Source organism: Magnolia sinica, chromosome 12 (assembly GCF_029962835.1).
Source record: "Magnolia sinica isolate HGM2019 chromosome 12, MsV1, whole genome shotgun sequence".
Lineage (NCBI taxonomy): Eukaryota > Viridiplantae > Streptophyta > Magnoliopsida > Magnoliales > Magnoliaceae > Magnolia > Magnolia sinica.
Window position 1 is genome coordinate 75901231 of NC_080584.1, and position 23523 is coordinate 75924753.

Sequence of the window (23523 nt, forward strand, 5' to 3'; positions counted from 1 at the left end):
GCTTGATCCAAAACTTTTATGGCCCCCAATTAAAGGTTTTTAATGGTCGACGTTCATTTAATACTATTTCCTGTAATGTGGTCCACTTGAGATTGGGATATACCTCATTTTTTGTCTAATACCATAAAATGATTTGGAAAAATAGATGGATGGCATGGATGAAACACATACATCATAGTGGAGCCCACAGGCTGGTGGCAATCCGTCCACGCCATTAGCTGGCAGCGTGAATGCGCAATCTGCATGGGATGCAGATTTCACGCAGAAATGGAACCTCTCTTCATGAGGTTCATAATCCTAGCAACCCACGGTCTCCCCTACCATGAGGGGGACGATCTCCCCTGAAGAAGGTCAATAACCAACTTCGAATTTGACTCAAGCTCAATCTGGAGGAACCCCTTGTTAACAGATAGAAGGAGCCCATCATGCGACGCCCTTAACTCCACTTTGTTGTTAAAACCCCACCCATAACCTAAAGTGAAAGTGAAGAGAAATTTACTATTACCATCTCTCACTAGACCCCCACCTCCTGAAATATCTGGGTTCCCTCTGGCGGAGCCATCAATGTTTAGATTAACCCAGTTGTTGGCTGGCCCAACCCAATGAATGACCTGTAGACAAGTTTTACTTGGAGGGGGAGCAGGCAGACAAAAGATCTCCCAAGCTTGATGCCGCCCGTGGGGCCCTGCCTTACTCTTGTTCTCAGCCACAGATAGTTCCTTCACCCGCCACTGAATACGGGCCAAGCATGTGCTGAAACTGACTTTCTTATCATCGTAACGGGCAGAGTTTCTAGCTCGCCAGATCTCCTAAAAGATCAGACCGGGGAGGGATTTATGGATGATGTGCGAAACTTGCCCATTTGCCGAGGCAATCCACAATTGTCTAACCCTATCCATCATTGATTGATTGGGCATGAAGGTAATCCCAAGACAAGCACCCACGTGGGACCAAATCCTCATGGCAAGAATCCCATAAAGGAAGAGATGGTTAGCAGATTCAGGGCTTCGCTGCTGGATACTGCCCTCGCTGCAGCACACGCACATAGAGGCCAAAGAAATTCCTTTCTCCTGGACTCTCTTCTCCACTGCGACAGCATCTTGCAGCAATCTCCACAAAAGCAGGGCGATTTTCGGAGGGAGTTTCCCGTGCCACACCCAAGCCGACTAGCTCCTAGCAAGGGCGGGCGTCCTACCATGGGCCCACGCAGATTTCAGGGAGAATTTCCCTGAAGGTTCTAGGGGCCAAAAGTAGCCATCCACCTCCGCAGAGATGAAGAACTACCCCCCCCCCCCCCCCCCCCACGGTTAATGAGATCCTGCGTCTCTTACTACAGAAAGGAGAAAACGGATGAAGGGGGGAGAGGACCTACAGGACCCAGGAAGTCTTTGATCGCCATCGACTGAAGAGCAGTAGGGACTGGTCGGATGGTGTTTTGCAACAGAGGACCAAACCCTGTCTAATTGGTTGTCCAAAGGTTGCGCTCGCCAGAGCCCACTGACCACTGAACAGTGCTGTCGACCATGGCCAGTAATTGACTGATTTTACTCTACAGGGGCCCCACATAGCAGCCGTTTGGCTAGTCTGGGAGGGGGATAGATCAGAGCCATGTTTTGCTCTCATGAGAAGGGCCCAAGGGCCTCTCAAATCACTGAATTTCACAGTCCAAGCCAACTTTATTCTTTGCGCATCCATCACTTCTTGCAGCTTCCTAATGCCCAAACCCCCCTCCTCTGGAGGTCTTGTAACTGAAAGCTACCCACAGGAGCTTCCTTTTTCCGTCCGCCCAGCTCCAAAAAAATTTTGAGAAACAATTTTCTAGTTGAGCAAGCACCTGCTTCGGGACAGTAGCAACAACCATGACATGAAGGGGAAGACTGCCAAGAACATGGCGATTGAGGGTGGATCTTCTAGCTTGGGATAAGAGCCTCGCTTTCCAGCTGCTAACTTTTTTCTCCACTTTGTCAACCAGGAATTGGAAATCAGTAACTTTAACTCGACCATTGGATATAGGCACCCAGAGATAACGGACCCCCGAGGTGGCACGACTCATGCCCAAAATCCTTTCAATGGACCTGACCCTGACCGAAGAGAGTTTATCTGAGCAGAGAAAACAACTTTTACTTCTATTTATCTTTTGGCCTGATGCGGCCTGGAAGTAGGAAAGGAAATCAAAAACCCCTTGCAACGAAGATCTACTGCCATTCAGAAATAGGAGAGTATCGTCATCATAAAGCAGGTGGGAAGGGACCGGGCACCCTCTACAGATCTTGAAGGGCTGACTTCGCCCAGAAATCGTGAACTGCCTAAAGCTTCTAGAAAAGGCCTCAGCTGCTAGAATGAACAAAGCAGGAGATAAAGGGTCCCCCTGGCGGAGCCCTCTAGTTGCCTTGAAATAACCAACCGGCTCCCCGTTGATCAAAATGGAGAACCAATTGTTACCCCAATACATTTCCATCAGGGAAATCCACCTACCACTGAAGCCAAACTTGGATAACACCTGTTTAAGGAAACCCCACCCGACCCTGTCCTGACTGCTTATATACAACCAGTTAGTAATTTACAATGTATATTTCTTTTACATTTGCAACGCACTTGATCATTGGATGGATTAGGGAAAACTATCTTCAGAGATAATGATTTGATCAATTTTTAAGGTGGGCTTGGTTGACACCACGCCCAAACATTATTTTAAGCTTGGGCTTAAGACTGCTGTGCTGGTACCATCGATTATAGCTAGCAGTTACAGCTAGGACAGATCTGGTATGGTGATTAGATTAGTGGACGTGCAGTGACCTAGATGGAGAAGATATGAATGATGATGCAAGACAATGAACTGAAAATCATTGAATCTCATCCATAGACAGATAACATCAGTGAACATATAATTATATCAAAGCATCGGGTACCCACTTAGATGTAGGGTTGTCAATGGGCCAGGCTGATTGGTTGAGCTTTCGGGCCGGCCTGCCTGCCTCAATCAGGCATGGAATGGAGTAATGTGACCTACAGGATGGGTTGGGCCTTAAAATTAAGGCGTGTTTCTAAGACAGGTTGGACCATTTACAACAGCACGTCAGCCCCACTGAGCCCATTAAAGTTTCGAAGGGTAATTTTGTAATATATAGTATGTAAAAATCCTCACTAATGTTACATGCTCCCCATCTCTCTCTCCTCCATCGGAGTCAATTGTTAGGCTTGAGCTTCTATCTGGTGGGCCCCACCATACTTGACCTGTAATGGCTCTGACACCATTTGATAAATTGGGAGTTCATTTGACTCCTGACATCGCTTAGTGGGGCCCACAAGCTGAGTGTTCGGAATCATCCAAGCCACTTATTTAGTTTCCATTACAGAAAGAGTTACATTAGTAACAAAACAAGGCCCTGTCATGCATGTAGAATCAGCAATCCTCTCCTCATTCCAATTTCTAATTTCCAATTTCATTATCAAAGTTGGGCGGATGTGAGAAATTATTGGATAGAAGTTGCAAAAAAGACAATATAAAAATCAATCTTCTTAGTGGACACCATGATGCATGACATGGTAGAGGAAAATGCATAGTTAGAATCTAATAATATGATTGTTAGACTTTTGTCCATTCGGAGAAGACCATTTTAGGTGCACCCCGGCCTTACCCAAGACAGTGCAGCCAATATTGTGTGGCCCACCATGTTGTATTTATTCTATATCCATGCCATCCATACATTCTATTTGGTCATTTTAGTGCATGATCTAAAAAATGAAGCAGATCGAAATCTCAAGTGGACGATACCATAGGAAACAATGCTTATAATTGAACACTCCACCATTAAAAACCTCCTAAGACTGCGATATTTTCCATAATGCTTGTTTGCCATCCAACATGTTAATAAAGTCACACACACCTGGATTAAGGGAAAAACAAATATTACCGTGGTTCATAACTTCTGTGGCCAAAACAATTTTTTAATACTCAATCATCACTGTTTCCCATAGTATGACCCACCTGAGAATTTAATCTGCTTCATTTCTGGGATCATTATATAAAATGATCTGAAAAAATGGATGGACAGTATGTAGATATAATAAATACATCAATGTCTGCGTAATGGCACCGCTGTTTTGGTCGGTACCTAACCTGCTCCCGAGAGGAATGCTCTTGGATTTCAAATGTAGCATTGTCATATTTTTAAAGCCTTGTTGACGCCACTGTCTGGAAGGGAAGCTGATTGCGTAGCATGCTATGCACCACGGAACTTGGGGTGTGTCGAAGTCATATGTGGGACCCACAATGATGTATAATGTCATATTCTAATGATTTATTGATTTTTCTTCATTATTTAAATAACAAAAGAAAAATGAGGTGGGCCCATCATACTTGACCCATAATGGCTCTGACACCATTTGATAAATTGGGAGTTCATTTGCCACCTGACATCACTCAGTGGGGCCTACAAGCTGAATGTTCGTAATCATCCAAGCCTCTGTTTCCGTTACATAGAGAGTACTTACAATAGTAACAAAACAAGCCCCTGTCCTGCATGTTGAATCAGCAATCCTCTCCTCGTTACAATTTCCAATTTCATTGTCAAAGTTAATTAGGCGCATGTGAGAAATTATTGGGAAGAAGTTGCAGAAAAAACAATATAAAAATCAATCTTCTTGAGCACCTGTTTAGTGACCCCATGATGCATGACCCGGTGGAGAAAAATGCACCAGTTAGAATACAGTAATATGACTGTTAGACTTTTGTCCATTCCAAGAAGACAATTTTAGGTGCACCCAGCCTTACCCAAGACAGTGCGGCCATTACCCTATGGCCCACCATGATGTATGTATTCTATATATATTCAGGCTGTCCATACATTTTCTTTGATCGTTTTAATGCATGATCCAAAAAATGAAGCAGATCAAAACGTCAGGTAAGACCATACCGTAGGAAACAATGCTGATTGAACACTCCAAAAACTTCCTAGAGCCCACTACGATGTTTTCCATAATACTTATTTGTCATCCAAATTGTTAATAAGGTGACACACCTGGATGAAGGGAAAAACAAGTATTACCTTAGTTCATAACTTTTGTGGCCCACTACAATTTTTTTAAAGTCAATCATTACTGTTTCCCATAGTATGGCCCACCCCATATTTTAATCTGCTTCATTTTTGGGATCATGATATAAAATGATCCGAAAGAATAGATGAACGGTGTGGAGATATAATAAATACACCAGGATATGGAGAGATACCACAAACAGTAGCAGGGATTGAATTTAGCGACGAATTTAGCGATGAAAATTTTTGTCGCTAAAACTTTTTAACTACGAAAATTTGACTTTTAGCGACAAAACTTTTCGTCGCTAAAAGTGAGATTTCTCGTTTGAAAACTTCTTGGGAGCCATATATAGATGTTTTGAGTTAAGTAGATATGGGTTCTTGAGGCGCATAGACCTCAAGTTTCAGCCAGCAATTTCATACGCTGCAAAGAAACCTTAATTGTATGAAACTAGACATAAGGTTGTAATGATGAACCCAAAAGGACCAAAATACCCCTCCTTCTACAGCTGCTTACCTAATGGTCAAGAGGTTTTTTGGTCAAAATAGTAGCTTCCGAACCCTAAATGGTCGCTTTTTGCAAAATAAGTTTTTGGCCAGCGAAAATTAAAAAGGCATCATACGGATTCGTCCGTTCCTCTAATTGTTTCAGTAGATATTTGTCTTTCATTCATTCAAGCCATAGAATCGTTTCAATGGTAGGCATCATTGTCCCGCTGCTTTCTGTGTTGTGGTCCACTTCAACATTAGATCTATCTTATTTTTTGGGTCTTGCCTGAAATGGTCTTTTCAAATGGATGGACGGTGTAGATACATTTGGAGTGATCATTTTAGGGCATGACCCAAAAACTGATTTTGTTTCATACGTTCTCATCGGCTTTTAGGAAATTCACGTCTGTCGTCAACCCTGGCAAACGGGGATATGCTTCGGAAATCTATCCTGTCTGGCGTCCCACCTCTTTCACTTTAGATCTTTTCATAACCATTACGTCTTTAGACTTCTCAACTCAATTCTTTTCCTAACAATACATTTGCAGGCCATCGACGTAAAGTCTGCAACTACCATACCAAGGATTATTCCAGAACTAGTCTATCACGACGGGAAACAACAGAATAGTGATCTGCATTGCGGAATTGATGTGCGCACTTGACATTGTTGTGGGAATCGGATTGCCTGTGACCTCGGGCGCACAGATACTCCTGTACTCAGGGTTGTATAAGGGACCACAGAGATGTCCTGGAGAAATTCACTCCATCAATCAATCTGTTTTTCAAGACACTTTGATAGTCTGATGGATGTGCACCCACTTTATAAATTAAAATTGCATGTGGCATACATATAATTATATCAGAGCATTGGGTACCCACTTAGATGTAGGGCTGTGAATGGGCCAGGCTGATTGGTTGAGCTTTCGAGCTGGCCTGCCTCAACCAGGCTTGGGATGGAGTATGTGGCCTACAGGACAGGTTCGGCCTTCAAATTAAGGCCTGCTGAGCTCACTAAGGTTTCAGAGGGTAATTTTGTAATATATAGTATGTAAAAATCCTCACTCATGTTACATACTCCCCATCTTTCTCTTCCATCGGAGCCAATCGTTAGGCTTAAGCTTCTATCTGGTGGGCCCCATCATACTTGATCCGTAATGGCTCGGACACCATTTGATAAATTGGGAGTTCATTTGCCACCTGACATCGCTCGGTGGGGCCCACAAGATGAATGTTCGTGATCATCCAAGCCTCTGTTTCCATTACATAAAGAGTACTTACAACAGTAACAAAACTAGCCCCTGTCCTGCATGTAGATTCAGCAATCCTCTCCTCATTGCAATTTCCAATTTCGTTGTCAAAGTTAATTAGGCGCATGTAAGAAATTATTCGGAAGAAGTTGCAGAAAATTAAAACGATATAAAAATCAATCTTCTTGAGCTCCTATTTAGTGAGCCCGTCATGCATGATCCGGTGGAGAAAAATGCACCAGTTAGAATATAGTAATATGATTGTTAGACTTTCCAAGAAGACCCTTTTAGGTGCACCCAGCCTTACCCAAGACAGTGCAGCCATTACCCTATGGCCCACCGTGATGTATGTATTTTATATTCAGGCCGTCCATACATTTTATTTGATCATTTTAATGCATGATCCAAAAAATGAAGCAGATCAAAATCTTAGGTAGACTATACCATAAGAAACAATGCTGATTGAACACTCCACCATCAAAAACTTCCTAAAGCCCACTAGGATGTTTTCCATAATACTTATTTGCCATCCAAATTGTTAATAAGGTGACACACCTGAATGAAGGGAAGAACAAATATTACCTTGGTTCATAACTTTTGTGGCCTACCCCATATTTTAATGTACTTCATTTTTGGGATCATGATATAAAATGATCCGAAAAAAATGGATGAACAGTATGGAGATATGATAAATACATCAGTACGGAGAGATACCGCAAACAGCAGTAGGGATTGAATCCATCCATTGAAAACTTCTTGGGAACCACATATAGATGTTTGAGTTACGTAGATATTTGTCTTTCTTTCATTGAAGCCTATGTTTCAATGGTGGACATCATTGTCCCACTGCTTTCTGTGATGTGGTCCACTTAAATTTTAGATCTGTCTTATTTTTTGGGTCATGCCTGAAATGACCTCTTCAAATGGATGGACGGTGTAGATACATTTGGAGTGATCATTTTAGGGCATGACCCAAAAACTGATTTTGTTTCGTACGTTCTCCTCAGCTAATAGGAAATTCACGTCCGTCGTCAATCTTGACAAATGGGGCTATGCTTTGAAAATCCAGAATATTGCTGTCTGGCTTCCCACCTCTTCTCACTTTAGATCTTTTCGTAACCATTACGTCCTTAGACTTTTCAAATCAATTCTTTTCCTAACAATTCATTTGTAGGCCACCGACGGAAAGTCTGCAACTACCATACCAAGGACTAGTCTATCACGGCGGGAAACAACAGAATAGTGATCTGGATTGCGGAATTGATGGGCCCACTTGACATTGTTGCGGGAATCGAATTGCCTGTGACCTCGGGCGCACAGATACTCCTGTACTCCGGGTTGTATAGGGCTGATGTAGAGCGGGTCGCAGACAATTACATGGCCAACATGGATCAGAAAAGGCCCGGTCGACGGCAAAAGTGATCCAGACCATCAAACCTTAAATCGGGCGTATCTTGCAATCCGGAATGAGTTATCTGACGTAAAATATATGATTTTGGGGTAGAACGAGCTACTAAAGCCAACCAACCCACTACGCCGGGTTGCGCAGCCCGGAATTGCGAAAAACCCCTGGATTGACGGTCGTTTCCCTGTTTTAATTTCGTTTTTACTATAAATAGTAAGTTTTAGTTTGATTATAACTCTTCATCCGTCGGGCTTTAGGAGTTGCGCCCAACGTGAAAAGAGCTTAGAATAATTAGGAGAACGGTTTGGTGAAGCCAAATAGGACACTTACTATTTTTGGCCGAAAACCTTGCGCACTAGTAGACATCACGACCGTCTATAAATAGTAAGTTTACTATTTATAGTAAGTCGCGGATTCTAAGAGTTTGAGTTGTAGTTTGCTTCTAATTTCTTTCCCATTGCTTGGTACCCCTATTTAAAGGGTTGTGAACTCGTTTTTATTAATCAATTAATCAATTTCGAATTTATTAGAATTTATTTCTATTTTCTGCTTTCTTTCCTCGTGGATTCGAGAAGTCTCTGTGAGGAGTCCAGAGAAGCTCCGTGGATTTGGAGTAGTTATCCTCATCACGTTCATCCCTGTGTCAAGGGCCCACAGAGATGTCCTGGAGAAATCCACTCCATCCATCTGTTCTTCAAGACCACAACAGGACATGACTTTAAACATCAGGAAGATCCAAAACTGATGTGGGCCATACCACACGGAACAGTTGGGATTGAATGCTTGGGGTGGCAGAAGTTTTGTATAGGATGGTATTTGTTCCATATGGTTTATCTGAGTGGTAATAACCCAAAGAACCGTCTGGATGGCATTTAAACATCATGGTCAACTCCAGGAACTTTTCAACCGTTGGCATTTCTGTTCCTACTGTTTCATTTGGTGTGGCCCACCTGAGTCCTTAATCATCCTGTCTATTAAAAATCTGTCCTTTTGTTGTTTTTCAAAACAAATGGACGGAGTGGATTAGACACCGACATCTCTGTGAGCCCCACACAGCCCCGTATATATCTCTCCCTGTGCCTAGGTCACAGGCAATCCGTTTCCGAATTGAGTACCTGTGTATCTGGTGTAAATTCAACTCATCAATTGGGTAATCTTTGGCAGAAAGAAAGATAATTGACATCTACTGCATCTAATTAAAGAAAAGTGATAAACAGAATTTTCTATATCTGTGGGATTTCTAGAACATAGGCCTGAAACCAGGTACCGTAATCACGGTTTTAAGGCACAACTCCAGCTGATTTGCTTGATTTTGAATCAAAGTTGCAACTCAGAGGACTTGGTAGTGAATTGGCTGGTCAGGCCAAGTCACCAATATTTTCTGTGCAGACAACTGCTGAACTTAATCAGACGTGACCCAGCGGATCAAGTCCACCCAGCCAAGTCATCAAGCCAAACTGGACATTTTATGCACCATGCATAAATAATTGTGTTGTCCGATCGTATTCCATTGTTCCCTGCAACCTAGCCACCTGAGTTTTGGATTGGCATAATTGTTTGCCTCGGGTCATAACACAAAGAGGCATGATTGATGAATGTGAATTAAGGTGACAAACATGTCACCGTGGACTTACTGAGCATGATAGTTGCATGCTCTACCTAGCAACAACAGTCGTTGCACAGGATTTTAGTCCCTTGGATGGCAATGCCCCAGTCCTCAATCTCATTTTTGCAGGATCCCTTGCCCAAAGCCCCCCAAGTAAAATGAGAAATGCAGGTTGCACCTGCTCAACTGAGGTTTGAAACTGCCCCCAATTCATGCATAGAAGTGGGTCACATGTGTAAAATCAGATCCACCTAACACAAGATCATCACTGTGTGAGTTCCATGCATCTAAAATTATGAAAATATATTATCATCATGGGGGAACACATGATTTGAACCATTGGACTTTTTCTAATAACCATTCAATATTTCATTTCAACGGTATAACCGACCTGATGATCGATAGGCTATGTTTTTAAGACATGGAAACCATGTACTGGTAGGAAAACCTCAGGAGTAGCTACAGTCTCACATGAGTATCACTTGTTTCCATGTGAGGTAACTAAAACAGGTACGAGTGATGAAGTCATGAAATGGCAATAAGATGAGCTTTGATGGAAAGAGGCAAAGACAACTTTTGTTTTTCCCTTGTGTTGGGTACACCTCCGAAGGAGACTTAACTGGACCTCCCAATATCTCAAGACGTAATTCTGGGGCTCGTTTGGATATATTGTTCACTATGACCTTAATTATAAATTATAAAAATGATGCATTATAGCATAATGCATTATGTTAATAAGGGAGTGTTTGGATAATAAATTGGTTAAGATAAGCTATTTATTGCACAAGTAACTTATTTTAGTTACTATTATGTTTGGCAAACAACATATTAGCTTCTTGTCTCATTCATCGGTCTCCGTCTCCTCTCTTCAGTCCAAGTCAGTGATTGAATCTTAGAATCATCACGCCCCTCTCCTTTTTCCTCAGCCACTGACTGATGGTTAAGACAATTAATGCCAACGACTTTTAGAGTCAAGTGTCCTTTTTATTGGGTGAGTGGGGCCATGAATTTCTGGGTTTGATTTTGATTATAAGCTAATTTGTTTGGACTTTTCAAGCCTAGTCTATTACAAGGTTTTATTTTCCCTAGCCCATGATAAGGAGACCATTAAATTAGAGACAGCAATGGACTTTGACTTTGTCAACCCATAGGACAGATGGATGACCAGTAATCGGCCTCAGGCCGTGCATATTGCGTTGTTCTTCCTTTCTAGCCTGAAACTATTAAGTAGGCTAGGAAATGCGATGCACAATGACGCAGATAGAGAGAAAGGAAAGAAGATAGAAATCGGGACTACAATGGCCTGAATTGCATGGGCACATGGAAGGGATGACTTGCACTAGCTAACTAATCACTATCTGGGACAATCATGCATCATATCCACCCCATCCATCAGTTGGGCCGTCACATACCATGAGTCCTGTAGATTCACGTGTAATCCATGACATACATTAGCTGCACCATAGGGAAGAGGTTTTTTCACCATAAGTAAAGGTGGAAAATCATTCTGAAAACTTCAAATGCACACTGTTTAGACAACATGAGTAATAAGAGAATTTACTAATCCTGGTATGAAACCACATATAAGTGGATTGCATGGTCAGATGAGTGGATTGGATGGTCTAAGTGGACACCACGTTACTTGGAGATTTATAATAATGAGACTAATTATCTCAGCTATTTCCCATGATATGTACCGACCGTTGAATCAGTCTGATTTTTGGCCATGATCCAAATAAAGAGCGGCACACTTGATCGACTGATTGGATCTCATCCACATGAGCTTGAGCCAACCAACAGGAAAGAGTCTTGAAACATTCACAGGGACACAGTGTGTTCATGACAAATCTATTCAGTCCATCTATTTTCTTAGTGAATGGCTCAAAAATGAGGCCGACCTGAAGCTCAAGGGAGCCACATGACAGGAAACAGTGAGATTCAATGTCCACCCTTGAAACATTTGGGGGCCATTTTGAGCTTCCGATCTGCCTCATTTTTGGGCCCATTTCCTCATAGTGACTGGAAAATGGATGGATGGAATGGATTTCTCATGAACATTAAGATAGGCCCCAAGTACAGTTTGAGTTAGCATGGTGATGCAGGGAAGGACGTGAGGTGGAGCATAGTCTTCCGGAAGGGGATGACGCTCACCTAACTTTTATAAGCACTTTTAGTGTTTTACTATTTTTAGTAAAAAATGGAATTAAAACAGGGAAACAACTCTCGATCTGATGGTATTTCACAAATCCGGCTTGCACAACCCGGCCATGCCGGGTTGGGTGGCTAAAGTAGCTTTTCCTACCCTAAAATCATACATTTTACGTATGATAACTCATTCCGGTTTGTGAGATATGTCTGTTTTAAGTTTTGACGGTCTGGATCATCTTCGTCTCCAATTGGGCCTCTTTTGATCCATCCTGGCCATGAGATTACCTGCAACCAGCCCGCTCTACATCAGATGGCAACGTTAATTAATGGGTGAGCTAGAAGTCCGGTGGGCATTTAAGCATAGAGGGTGGGGTTGCTTGACCGATGGTGGGGGCAAACAATGACATTGGTGACAAATACATTCTATCTAGTTTTCCACCTCATTTTAAGGCATGGACCAAAAAATAAGGCCAGTCTAAAGCTCAAGTAGACAAAAACGAATATGAAAGTAAGGGAATATAATTAATGTGAGAGCAAGAGGTTGGTGGACATTTAAGTCTGAGGGTGAGAATTGATGGACTATAGGTAGGGTCCACAATAATGTTTGTGACAAATCTGCTCAATTTGTCTATTTTGCCACCTCATTTTGAGGCCCAGGACTATGCATAAATTCATGCATAGAAGTGGGTCACATATGTAAAATCAGATCCACTTAACACAAGATCATCACTGTGTGAGTTCCATGCATTTAAAATTATAAAAATATATTATCATCATGGGGGAACACATGATTTGAACCATTGGACTTTTTCTAATAACCATTCAATATTTCATTTCAACGGTATAACCCACCTGAGGATCGATAGGCTATGTTTTTAAGACATGGAAACCACGTATTGTTAGGACAGCCTCAGGAGTAGCTACAGTCTCACATGAGTATCACTTGTTTCCATGTGTGAGGTAACTAAAACAGGTACGAGTGATGAAGTCATGAAATGGCAATAAGATGAGCTTTGATGGAAAGAGGCAAAGACAACTTTTGTTTTTCCCTCGTGTTGGGTACACCTCCGAAGGAGACTTAACTGGACCTCCCAATATCTCAAGTCTTTTGGGGCTCGTTTGGATAGCTCACTATGACGTTAATTATAAATTATAAAAATGATGCATTATAGCATAACGCATTATGTTAATAACGGAGCGTTTGGACAATAAGTTGGTTAATATAAACTATTTATTGCACAAGTAACTTATTTTAGTTACTACTATGTTTGGCAACGTACAACATACTAGCTTCACCTCTCATTCGTCTGTCTCCATCTCCTCTCTTCAGTCCAAATCAGTGATTGAATCTTAGAATCATCACGCACCTCTCCTGTTTTCTCATCCACTGATCGGATAGTTATGACAATCAATGCCAGCGACTTTTAGAGTCGAGTGTCTTTTTTGTTGGGTGAGTGGGGCCATGAATTTATGGGTTTGATTCTGATTACAAGCTAATTTGTTTGGACTTTTCAAGCCTAGTCTATTACAAGGTTTTATTTTGCCTAGCCCACGATAAGGAGGCCATTAAATTAGAGACAGCAATGGTCTTTGACTTTGTCAAGCCGTAGGACGGATAGATGACTAGTACTCAGCCTCAGGTCATGCATATTGTGTTGTTCTTCCTTTCTAGCCTGAAACTATTAAGTAGGCTAGGAAATGCGATGCAAATGATGCAGAGAGAGAGAGAGAGAAAGGAAGGAAGATATATAGAAATCGGGACAACAATAGCCTGAATTGCGTGGACACATGGAAGGGATGACTTGCGCTAGCTAACTAATAACTATGTGGGACAATCATGCATCATATCCACCCCATCCATCAGTTGGGCCGTCACATACCATGAGTCCTGTAGATTCACGTGTAATCCAAGACTTACATCAGCTGCACCATAGGGAAGGGTTTTTCACCATAAGTAAAGGTGTAAAATCATTCTGAAAACTTCAAATTCACACTGTTTAGACAACAGTGTGAAACCACATATGAGTGGATTGCATGGTCAGATGAGTGGATTGGATGGTCTATATAGACAAAAGTGGACACCACGTAAGTATTATAATAATGAGACTAATTCTCTCAGCTCTTTCCCATGGTATGTACCGACCGTTGAATTAGCCTGAATTAGCTTAATTTCCTTTCATCTTTTCTATTCCAGTTTTCAGCTCCCTTTTATGTAACCCAACTGTCCATGGCATCCAAATTTGGGCCCACTGCCAATTGCAAATTTGTATGAAATCCTCATATGAAGAATATATATTTATTAAAAATTGCATTTCTACTCACCAGATTTTGTTTCCACTAGCGTACATTTCAATTAAATACATGAAACCAGGAGATCACCTTCACAAGCCGGTGCCAAGCTATCATAATGAACGATTACTTCATATGTCCGAGTAGCTGAGTCTTACTTCATTCAATTTGTTGCGCTTCTCCATTACCATATAACAAGGCAGAAAGAAAATTCAAGTGATGAAATTGCAAGATCTGGAGAAATCAACAGAGTTTGATTCGTTCTACCTTAGATAATGAGACACCAGATTCACGAATCCAGATTTCTCATTTTCACTTCAAAAAAGAAAAAAGAAAAAAAGACATGAAATCTTTTCTTGTTGAGCCATTTCATCAAATAGTTAGCATTCCTGAAATCTGAAAGAGCGACAGAAAGAGATAGAGAGAGGAAGAGATCATCCTGTAGAGAGGAGCTTTAGATTGCTTCGATTTAAGAAATGCCACAAAAATCTGAAAAGGGGCTTTTGAATGGTGCGTGGTTCCTTCGGGCGGCTGTTCCAATGGAGATCTGAGTAAAAAGATGACGCGAGGGAGATAGAAGAGATGGTGGAGATGCGTTGGACAGAGAGAGAGGGAGGCGAATGAGAGAGATGGAGCAGGTGAGAGAGAGAGAGAGAGAGAGAGAGAGAGAGAGAGAGAGAGAGGGAAATGGAGATCGGGAGAGAGAAAGAGAGGGAAAGAGGAAAATCGGGAGCGGAGATCGGGAGAGGGAAAGAGAGGGAAAGAGGAGAATCGGGAGAGAGGGAAAGAGGGGAACGGGGGCGGAGAGAGAGAGAGAGAGAGAGAGAGAGAGAGAGAGAGAGAGAGAGAGAGAGAGAGAGCAAATGAGGGGGACGGTTAGGGTTTTTGATATATTCGGCCCCCTTTGCCGGCAGTGCACGTTGGGCAGCCGAAAAAATCAGCCGGCAATGCTGCACCTTGTCGTAGTGAAAGACTCGGTTCGTGTATCCTGTAATTCGTCTTCACTCACTATTAACGATTTCTGTTTTAAGAATCATACGAGTCTGAGATAACTAGCTCGAGTCAACTCAGATTTTGTTACGTCCGAACCAGTTAAAGAACACGAGTAACCCCTGACTCAGGTGAGTTGTGCCCATTCAGCCCCAACTTGGACCAGTCGATTCAAGTAGCCGAGTATTTTGACCATCTTCCAGACTGGCTATAGAAGTGGTCATAATCTTTCAGTTTTCACCACTGAACATTTGGCTGTATGGTTGGGTAATCAGGCCTAGTGGAGTTTGATTCCTTAACTCATCGGCCATAGGTGCCATTCAATCACCTTCCATTGCTGGCGAATTGCAAGCTTGTTACTCATTCGATGCTGGAAAGCAAATCCGGCAAACTGTTTATTCTTCTTAGTTTCTTCATATTCTACTGCCTCTGCGTTCAATTTTCCCATGCGGCGGATACCATCACACAAGACCAACCGCTCCCTGATGGGAAGACCTCGATTTCTGCTGGTGAGGTTTTCGAGCTGGGCTTCTTTAGCCCCGGCAAGTCCAAGAATCATTACGTGGGAATATGGTACAAGAAAGTCACGGAACAAACGGTTGTATGGGTTGCCAATAGGAGAACCCCGCTCTCGCATTCATTTGGTGTCCTTACAATTAACAGCAATAATGGGAATCTGATGATCTTGGATAAGATTGGAGGCAACATCATGGTGACATCTGATTCTGCTACCAATCACACAAGTGCTCGGCTATTGGATACTGGAAACTTCATACTGATAGAAGGTGATTCAACTAATGATGAAGGCCGGGTCATATGGCAAAGCTTTGATTATCCTACAGATACGTATCTCCCTGGCATGAAACTGGGGGTGAATATAAAAAGCGCGCAAAACCGCTGGTTCCTCTCTTCATGGACAAGTATAGATAACCCTGCTCCCGGGGACTACACTTTAGGAATGGATTCCAATGGATTGGGTCAGTTTCTTATACAGAGAAAGCGAAACAAATCCTGGAGTAGTGGCACTTGGAACGGGGAGATTTTCAGCCTTATTCCTGAAATGAGAAGTTATATCTTCAATTACAGCTACATATCGAATGAGGATGGGACATATTTTATTTATTCACTTTATGATAATACTATAATTTCAAGATTGGTGATGGACGTGTCTGGGCAAATCAAGCAAATGACATGGCTGGAGAACAGCAAATCTTGGAATTTGTTTTGGTCTCAACCAAGAGCGGAATGTGATGTTTATGCTCCTTGTGGGGCTTATGGTATCTGCAAAGAGGGTATGCTCTCTCTTTGCACGTGCTTGCACGAATTTGAGCCTTACTCTCAAAGAGATTGGGATTCAGGTGATAGATCAAAGGGGTGCGTGAGGCGAACAGAACTGAATTGTGGGAATCAAGAGAGGTTCTTGCGGTTGAGTGGCATGATCTTTTCTGGTAACCCTTGAGTTCTAAAGAATTCAAGTCTCAGCCTAAAAGATTGCGAATTTGAGTGCAGGAGAAACTGCTCTTGTATTGCTTATGCTTCTGCACATGATAAGAGAGCCGGATGTTCCTTGTGGGATGGAGAGTTGATAAATATTCGTGAGACGACCTTCGGCAATGTCCCTGATGTTTATGTTCGTCTCTCTGCTTCAGAGTTTGGTACGCCTGCTTACTCTTGACAACAAGTCATTCGTATTGGTAGATTTTATCGTTTCATCATCATTTTCTTTTTACCTTCAGGGCTTATCATTTTTAATTGTGTATCTGTTTGTTTTCTTATGCCAGTAGAAGAAGGAAACTGCAAGTTTATCTCAGATTATATATATATATATATATATATATATATATATATTGGAAAAGGTTCTATATATGCGGTGAAGCTCATCCCAACTTCCCACGAGGTCGAGCTGCGTAGGCCCCACCATGATGTATGTCCAACATCAACACTGTGCATTTGATGGGTCCCTTTTAAATTATGGGATATCCCATAAATCAGCCGTATACGGAACTTAGGTGGGCCATACCGTCTAAAATCATGTGAAGACATGTGTAAAACATATAAAAGCACTTGGTGGGCCCCACCTGAAATTTAGATGTGTCTGAAACTTGGTTTGACCCCTCATCCAAGTGGGACACACATAACAGATGGGCTGGATTTGTGAACCACATCTCGGTGGGCCCAAAAAATGATTATGAATATTTTAATGGAAGGGTATTCCCTCTCAACTTTTGTATGTGGTGTGGCCCACATAAGTCATAGATTGACTTGAAGTTTAAGCCGAGGCCGACCATGGAACGGTGCATCTGGCTGATCGGGTAGATGTTCAACATACTTCACAATGGGGCTCACAGATCTCGACCTCATTGGGAGTTCCCATGAGTACACGTGGGCAAAGGCTCATGGGAACTCCCCATGAGGTCGAGCTGTGTGGGCCCCACCATGATGTACGTCAAACATCAACACCTTGCATTTGATGGGTTCCCTTTAAATTATGGGATATGCCAAAAATCAGCCGTATACAGAACTCAGGTTGGCCATACCATCTAAAAGCGTGTGAAGATATGCCTAAAACATATAAAAGCACTTGGTGGGGCCATCCTGAAATTTGAATGCATTTGAAACTTGGTATGACCCCTCATCCAAGTGGGACACACATAATGGATGGGCTAGATTTTTGAACCACATCTTGGTGGGCCCAAAAAATGATTACGAATGTTTTAATGGAGGGTAACCCCTCTTAACTTTTGTATGTGTTGTGGCCCACACAACTCACTAATTGACTTGATTTATAAGCCCTAGGCCCACTATGGAATGGTGCATCTGATTGATGGGGTAGATGTTCGACATACATCATGGTTGGGCCCACACAGCTCAACCTCATGAGGAGTTTCCATGAGCTCGACCGTATAGAACCTTTTCCATAGATATATATATCTATACACACACACACACACACACACACACACACACACACACACACACACATGTATAAAACCTTTTCCCTATATATGTAGCTACGAACCGGTTCGCATGTCATTACGTGCGAATCTTGCTATCAACCGTTAGATAAGGCAGATGGTTTGGATGAAGGCGCTCTTAGCTCGAGTTTGTAAGAGCGAGTTTCCTTCTCTCGTATGTCTTTTCACGCTCTTTCACAGGTGCGGCGGAAGCCTTTTCACAAAAAATTCTTCACTTGGGATGCTTAGTGGGTCCCACCACAATATTAGTGATAAATCCGCGCCGTCCATACATTTTTAAAAATAATTTCATGGGGTGAACCCAAAATTGATGTAGATCAAAATCTCAAGTGGGCTACACAGTGTTGATTGAAGTCTCACCATTAAAAACTTCATGGGGCTACCAAATTTTTGGATCAAGTTGATATATTTTTTTTTTCCATCATTCAGGTTTGTATGACCTAATCTATAGATTGGATGTCAAATAAATATCACGATGGACCCTAAAAAATATTTAACGATGAGAATCATTATCACCGCTGCTTCTTGTGGTGTGGTTCACTTGAGATTTGGATCTGCCTCAGTTTTGGGATAATGCACTAAAATGATAAGGAAAAATGGATGGCCGGGGTAGATTTCTCAAAAACATCATGATGGCCCCACATAAGCTGATGACATCACTTCGGTAGGGAGTTTGGCTACTCAACCTATCCATATACGTGGGTAATCTGAACGCGGATTGGATAGTGACTTGTTGAGTAGCGAGAGTGCTACGAAAGTCGAGTCACCAAGTTTTGTGAGCCCCACCATGATGTAAGTTTTGTATCCATGCCGTCCATCCATATGGAGAGATCGTTTTAGGGTAAGATCTAAAAAATGATTCTCATTGAAAACTCCAGTGGAATCCACCATAGAAAACAATGGGGAGACTGACACCACCATTAAAAACTTCTAAAGGCCACAAAAGCTTTCAATCAAGCGGATGTTTGTGTTTTCCTTCTCTAATGTTTTTGTTAACTTTTTAACGAGTTGGATTTCGAAAAAATATCATAGTAGGCCTTAGGAAAGTTTCAACGGTGGGCATCAATCTTACCACTGTTTTCTATGGTGGGATCTGCTAAAGGTTTCGATCTGCCTCATTCTTTGGCTAATGCCTTAAAATGATATCTTCAAATGAATGTACGTTGTGGATACAACACATACATCATAATCATAATAATGGGGTTCACAGAACTTGGTGACATCACTTCTGTAGCCGAGTCTCGCTACTCAACCTCTCAATATCTAATCCGCGTCCAGGTAATCCGCTTCCCAAGTCACTGCTTCAAAAGTCACTTTGTACATGTATCATGGATGTCTAATCCTAACGATCCATTTAATGTGGAGTCCTATAAAGCCTCAAGGCACAAATTTTAAACCTGATCAAAAATTTTGGTGTGCCATATATAAGAGAAATGTAAATCAAGGAAATATACCGTTTTCATTTTTAATGGCCCACTAAAGTTTTGGATCAAAGTAATAATTGAGCCCAGGAGGCTTTATGAGGTGTTGTTTCACATGTACCATTCAGATTTTGGAGTCACATCACATATGATGACTTTAATTTTAAAAAAGTTACTAAAGTCTAACTAGCGGGCAGCTGACCATTCAGCGTTACAGAGAGGGGACGCTAATGGCATCCTACAGCCGCCCCCATCTCTGGCCATGAAAGGGTAGGAGCTTTGAGTGGACACATGATGTATAGGTTTTATCCACACTGTCCATCTGTTTTTTCTTATCATTTCAGTTCATTATCCCAAAATTGAGGCAGATCCAAATCTCAAGTGGACCACACCACTGGAAGCAGCGGTGATAATGATTCTCATCGTTAAATATTTTTTAGGGCCCACCGTGATATTTATTTGACATCCAACCTATATATTAGGTCATACAGACCTGAATGATGGAAAAAAAAAAAAACAAATATCAACTTGATCCAAAAATTTGGTAGCCCCAGGAAGTTTTTAATGGTGAGAGTTCAATCAACACTGTGTGGTCCACTTGAGATTTTGATCTACATCAGTTTTGGGTTCATCCCATAAAATTATTTTTAAAAATGTATAGACGGCACAGATTTATCACTAACATCGTGGTGGGACCCACCTAGCATCCCCGACAAAGAATTTTATATGAAAAGGCTTCCACTGCATCCTGTGAGAGGGTGAAAAGACATGCGAGAGAAGGAAACTCGCTCTTTCAAACTCGCGTTAAGAGCGCCTCCATCTAGACCGCTTGTCATATTCGACGGTTGATAGCAAGGTTCACACGTACGAAAGAGCGAGTTTACTTCTCTCGTTCGTCTTTTCACCCTCTTTCGCAGGATGCGTGAAAGCCTTTTCACAAAAAATTCTTCACCTAGGATGCTCAATGGGTCCCACCACAATATTAGTGATAAATCCGGGCCGTCCATACATTTTTAAAAATAATTTTATGGGATGAACCCAAAACTGATGTAGATCCAAATCTCAAGTGGGCCACACAGTGTTGATTGAACTCTCACCATTAAAAACTTCATGGGGCTACCAAATTTTTGGATCAAGTTGATATTTTTTTTTTCCATCATTCAGCTTTGTATGACCTAATCTATAGATTGGATGTCAAATAAATATCACGGTGCGCCTTAAAAAATATTTAACGATGAGAATCATTATCACCATTGCTTCTTATGGTGTGGTCCACTTGAGATTTGCATCTACCTTAGTTTTGGGATAATGCACTTAAATGATAAGGAAAAACGGATGGACGGGGTAGATTTCTCAAAAACATCATGATGGCTCCACATAAGCCGATGACATCACTTTGGTAGGGAGTTTGGCTGCTCAACCTATCCGTATCCGTGGGTAATCCGAACGCGGATTGGTTACTGACCTGTTGAGTAGCGAGAATGCTACGAAAGTCAAGTCACCAAGTTTTTTGGGCCCCACCATGATGTAAGTTTTGTATCCACGCCGTCCATCTATATGGAGAGATCATTTTAGGGTAAGATCTAAAAAATGATTCACATTGAAAACTCCAGTGGAATCCACCACAGAAAACAATGGTGAGACTGACGCCACCATTAAAAGCTTCTAAAGGCCACAAAAGTTTTCAATAAAGCTGATGTTTGTGTTTTCCTTCTCTAATGTTTTTGTTAACTTTTTAACAAGTTGGATTTCGAAAAAATATCATAGTAGGCCTTAGGAAAGTTTCAACGGCGGGCATCAATCTTTCCACTGTTTTCTATGGTGGGGTCTGCTAAAGGTTTGGATCTACCTCATTCTTTGGCTAATGCCTTAAAATGATATCTCCAAATGAATGTATGTAGTAGATACAACACATACATCATAATCATAACAATGGGGTTCATAGAACTTGGTGACATCACTTCTGTAGCCGAGTCCCGCTACTCAACCTCTCAATATCTAATTCGCGTCCAGGTAATCTGCTTCCCAAGTCACTGCTTCTAAAGTCACTTTGCACATGTATTATGGATGTCTAATCCTAACGATCCATTTAATGTGGAGTCCTATAAAGCCTCAAGGCACAAATTTTAAACCTGATCAAAAATTCTGCTGTGCCATGTAAAAGAGAAATGTAAATCAAAGAAATATACCGTTTTCATTTTTAATGGCCCACTAAAGTTTTGGATCAAAGTAATAATTGAGCCCAAGAGGTTTTATGAGGTGTTGCTTCACATGAACCATTCAAATTTTTGGGTCACATCACATATGATGACTTTTTAAAAGAGTTACTAAAGTCTAACTAGTGGGCAGCTGACCATTCGACGTTGCAGAGAGGGGACGCGAATGGCATCCTACAGCCGCTTGTCTTCGTCTATGAATGGGTAGGAGCTTTGAGTGGAAATGTGATGTATAGGTTTTATCCACACCGTCCATCTGTTTTTTCTTATCATTTCAGTTCATTATCCCAAAATTGAGGCAGATCCAAATCTCAAGTGGACCACACCATAGGAAGCAGCGATGATAATGATTCTCATCATTAAATATTTTTTAGGGCCCACCGTGATATTTATTTGACATCCAACCTATATATTAGGTCATACAGACCTGAATGATGGAAAAAAAAAAAAACAAATATCAGCATGATCCAAAAATTTGGTAGCCCCAGGAAGTTTTTAATGGTGAGAGTTCAATCAACACTGTGTGGCCCACTTGAGATTTTGATCTACATCAGTTTTGGGTTCATCTCATAAAATTATTTTTAAAAATGAATAGATGGCACAGATTTATCACTAACATCGTGGTGGGACCCACCTAGCATCCCTGGCGAAGCATTTTATGTGAAAAGGCTTTCGCCCACATCCTGCGAGAGAGGGTGAAAAGATGTGCGAGAGAAGGAAACTCACGCTAAGAGCACCTTCATCTAGACCGTCTACTATATCTGACTGTTGATAGCAAGCGCACGTACTTAGCTGAGCATTCCTCTCTCTCTCTCTTTATATATATATATATATACACACACATACATAAACACACACACACACATGTATATATGTATATATTGTCACTACAAGAAAAATGACCTTTACCGGCGGCCGAAACCGCTCCTAAAAGTCCAAAAACCCGTTGGTATAAGAATTACCGGCGGTCGGGCACGTGCCACTAAAAGCGGGCTATGCTGTATCTTTTACCGGCGGTCTCCCATTTTTAGCGGCGTTCTTAATAGGCGCCGCCAATAGTCGACTTTGGCATCGCTTACTATACCTTAGCGGTGTTTCTCTGATTGCCGCTAAAAACTATAAAAGCGCCCGTAAAAGCAATAAAAGCGCCGCTAAAAACTCCACAAAGCGTCGGTAAAAATTGTACAAACGTCCATAAAACTCCAACAACCGCCGGTTAAAAGCGATAAAAAACGCCGCTAAAAACTAGATAAACGCCGTTGAAGTAATAAGAAACATACGTAAATTTCGTTAGAAACGCCGCTAAAGGTACTAAAAACACCGGAAAAAATGTAACAAGTGCTGCTATAAGATTAGGGAAACGCTGCTAAAAGCTTTGAGAAACGCCGGTAAAACTACCGATAATAGATATTCCTCTTGATTCTTTACTAATCCTTTCCTATAATTGCTGTCCTTTCACACAAATTCCTGTTGATTCTGACTGATCCTCTCCTATAATTGCTGTCCTACAATCAAATCTCCATCAATCTAACTATCAAATTTCTATCTGCATAACTATCAAAAACCTATGATTGAATGACAAGAATTTGAATTACCCAATAATCTAACATTCATGAAGACAACAATTAGCACAATATCAACAAAACAATTAATGGTCTATTTAAAGTTTTTAAAACAAACTATAAATGTCTTCCTTTCCTT

The 23523-nt window shown here is 41.6% G+C and overlaps 1 protein-coding gene and 1 pseudogene across 1 annotated transcript; both read left to right on the top strand.

The window, feature by feature from the left end:
* Positions 1-23523, top strand: part of LOC131220267 (uncharacterized) — a 52543-nt pseudogene that overhangs the window by 17312 nt on the left and 11708 nt on the right.
* On the top strand, positions 15228-16865 carry LOC131221770 (G-type lectin S-receptor-like serine/threonine-protein kinase At2g19130). The gene has a single exon (XM_058217079.1). The coding sequence runs from the start codon at positions 15578-15580 to the stop codon at positions 16667-16669; it is 1092 nt and encodes a 363-aa protein (XP_058073062.1). The 5' UTR covers positions 15228-15577; the 3' UTR covers positions 16670-16865.

Bases quoted from the DNA above. Each gene is read 5' to 3' on its own strand.
- LOC131221770 (XM_058217079.1), top strand. From the start codon at position 15,578: ATGCTGGAAAGCAAATCCGGCAAACTGTTTATTCTTCTTAGTTTCTTC.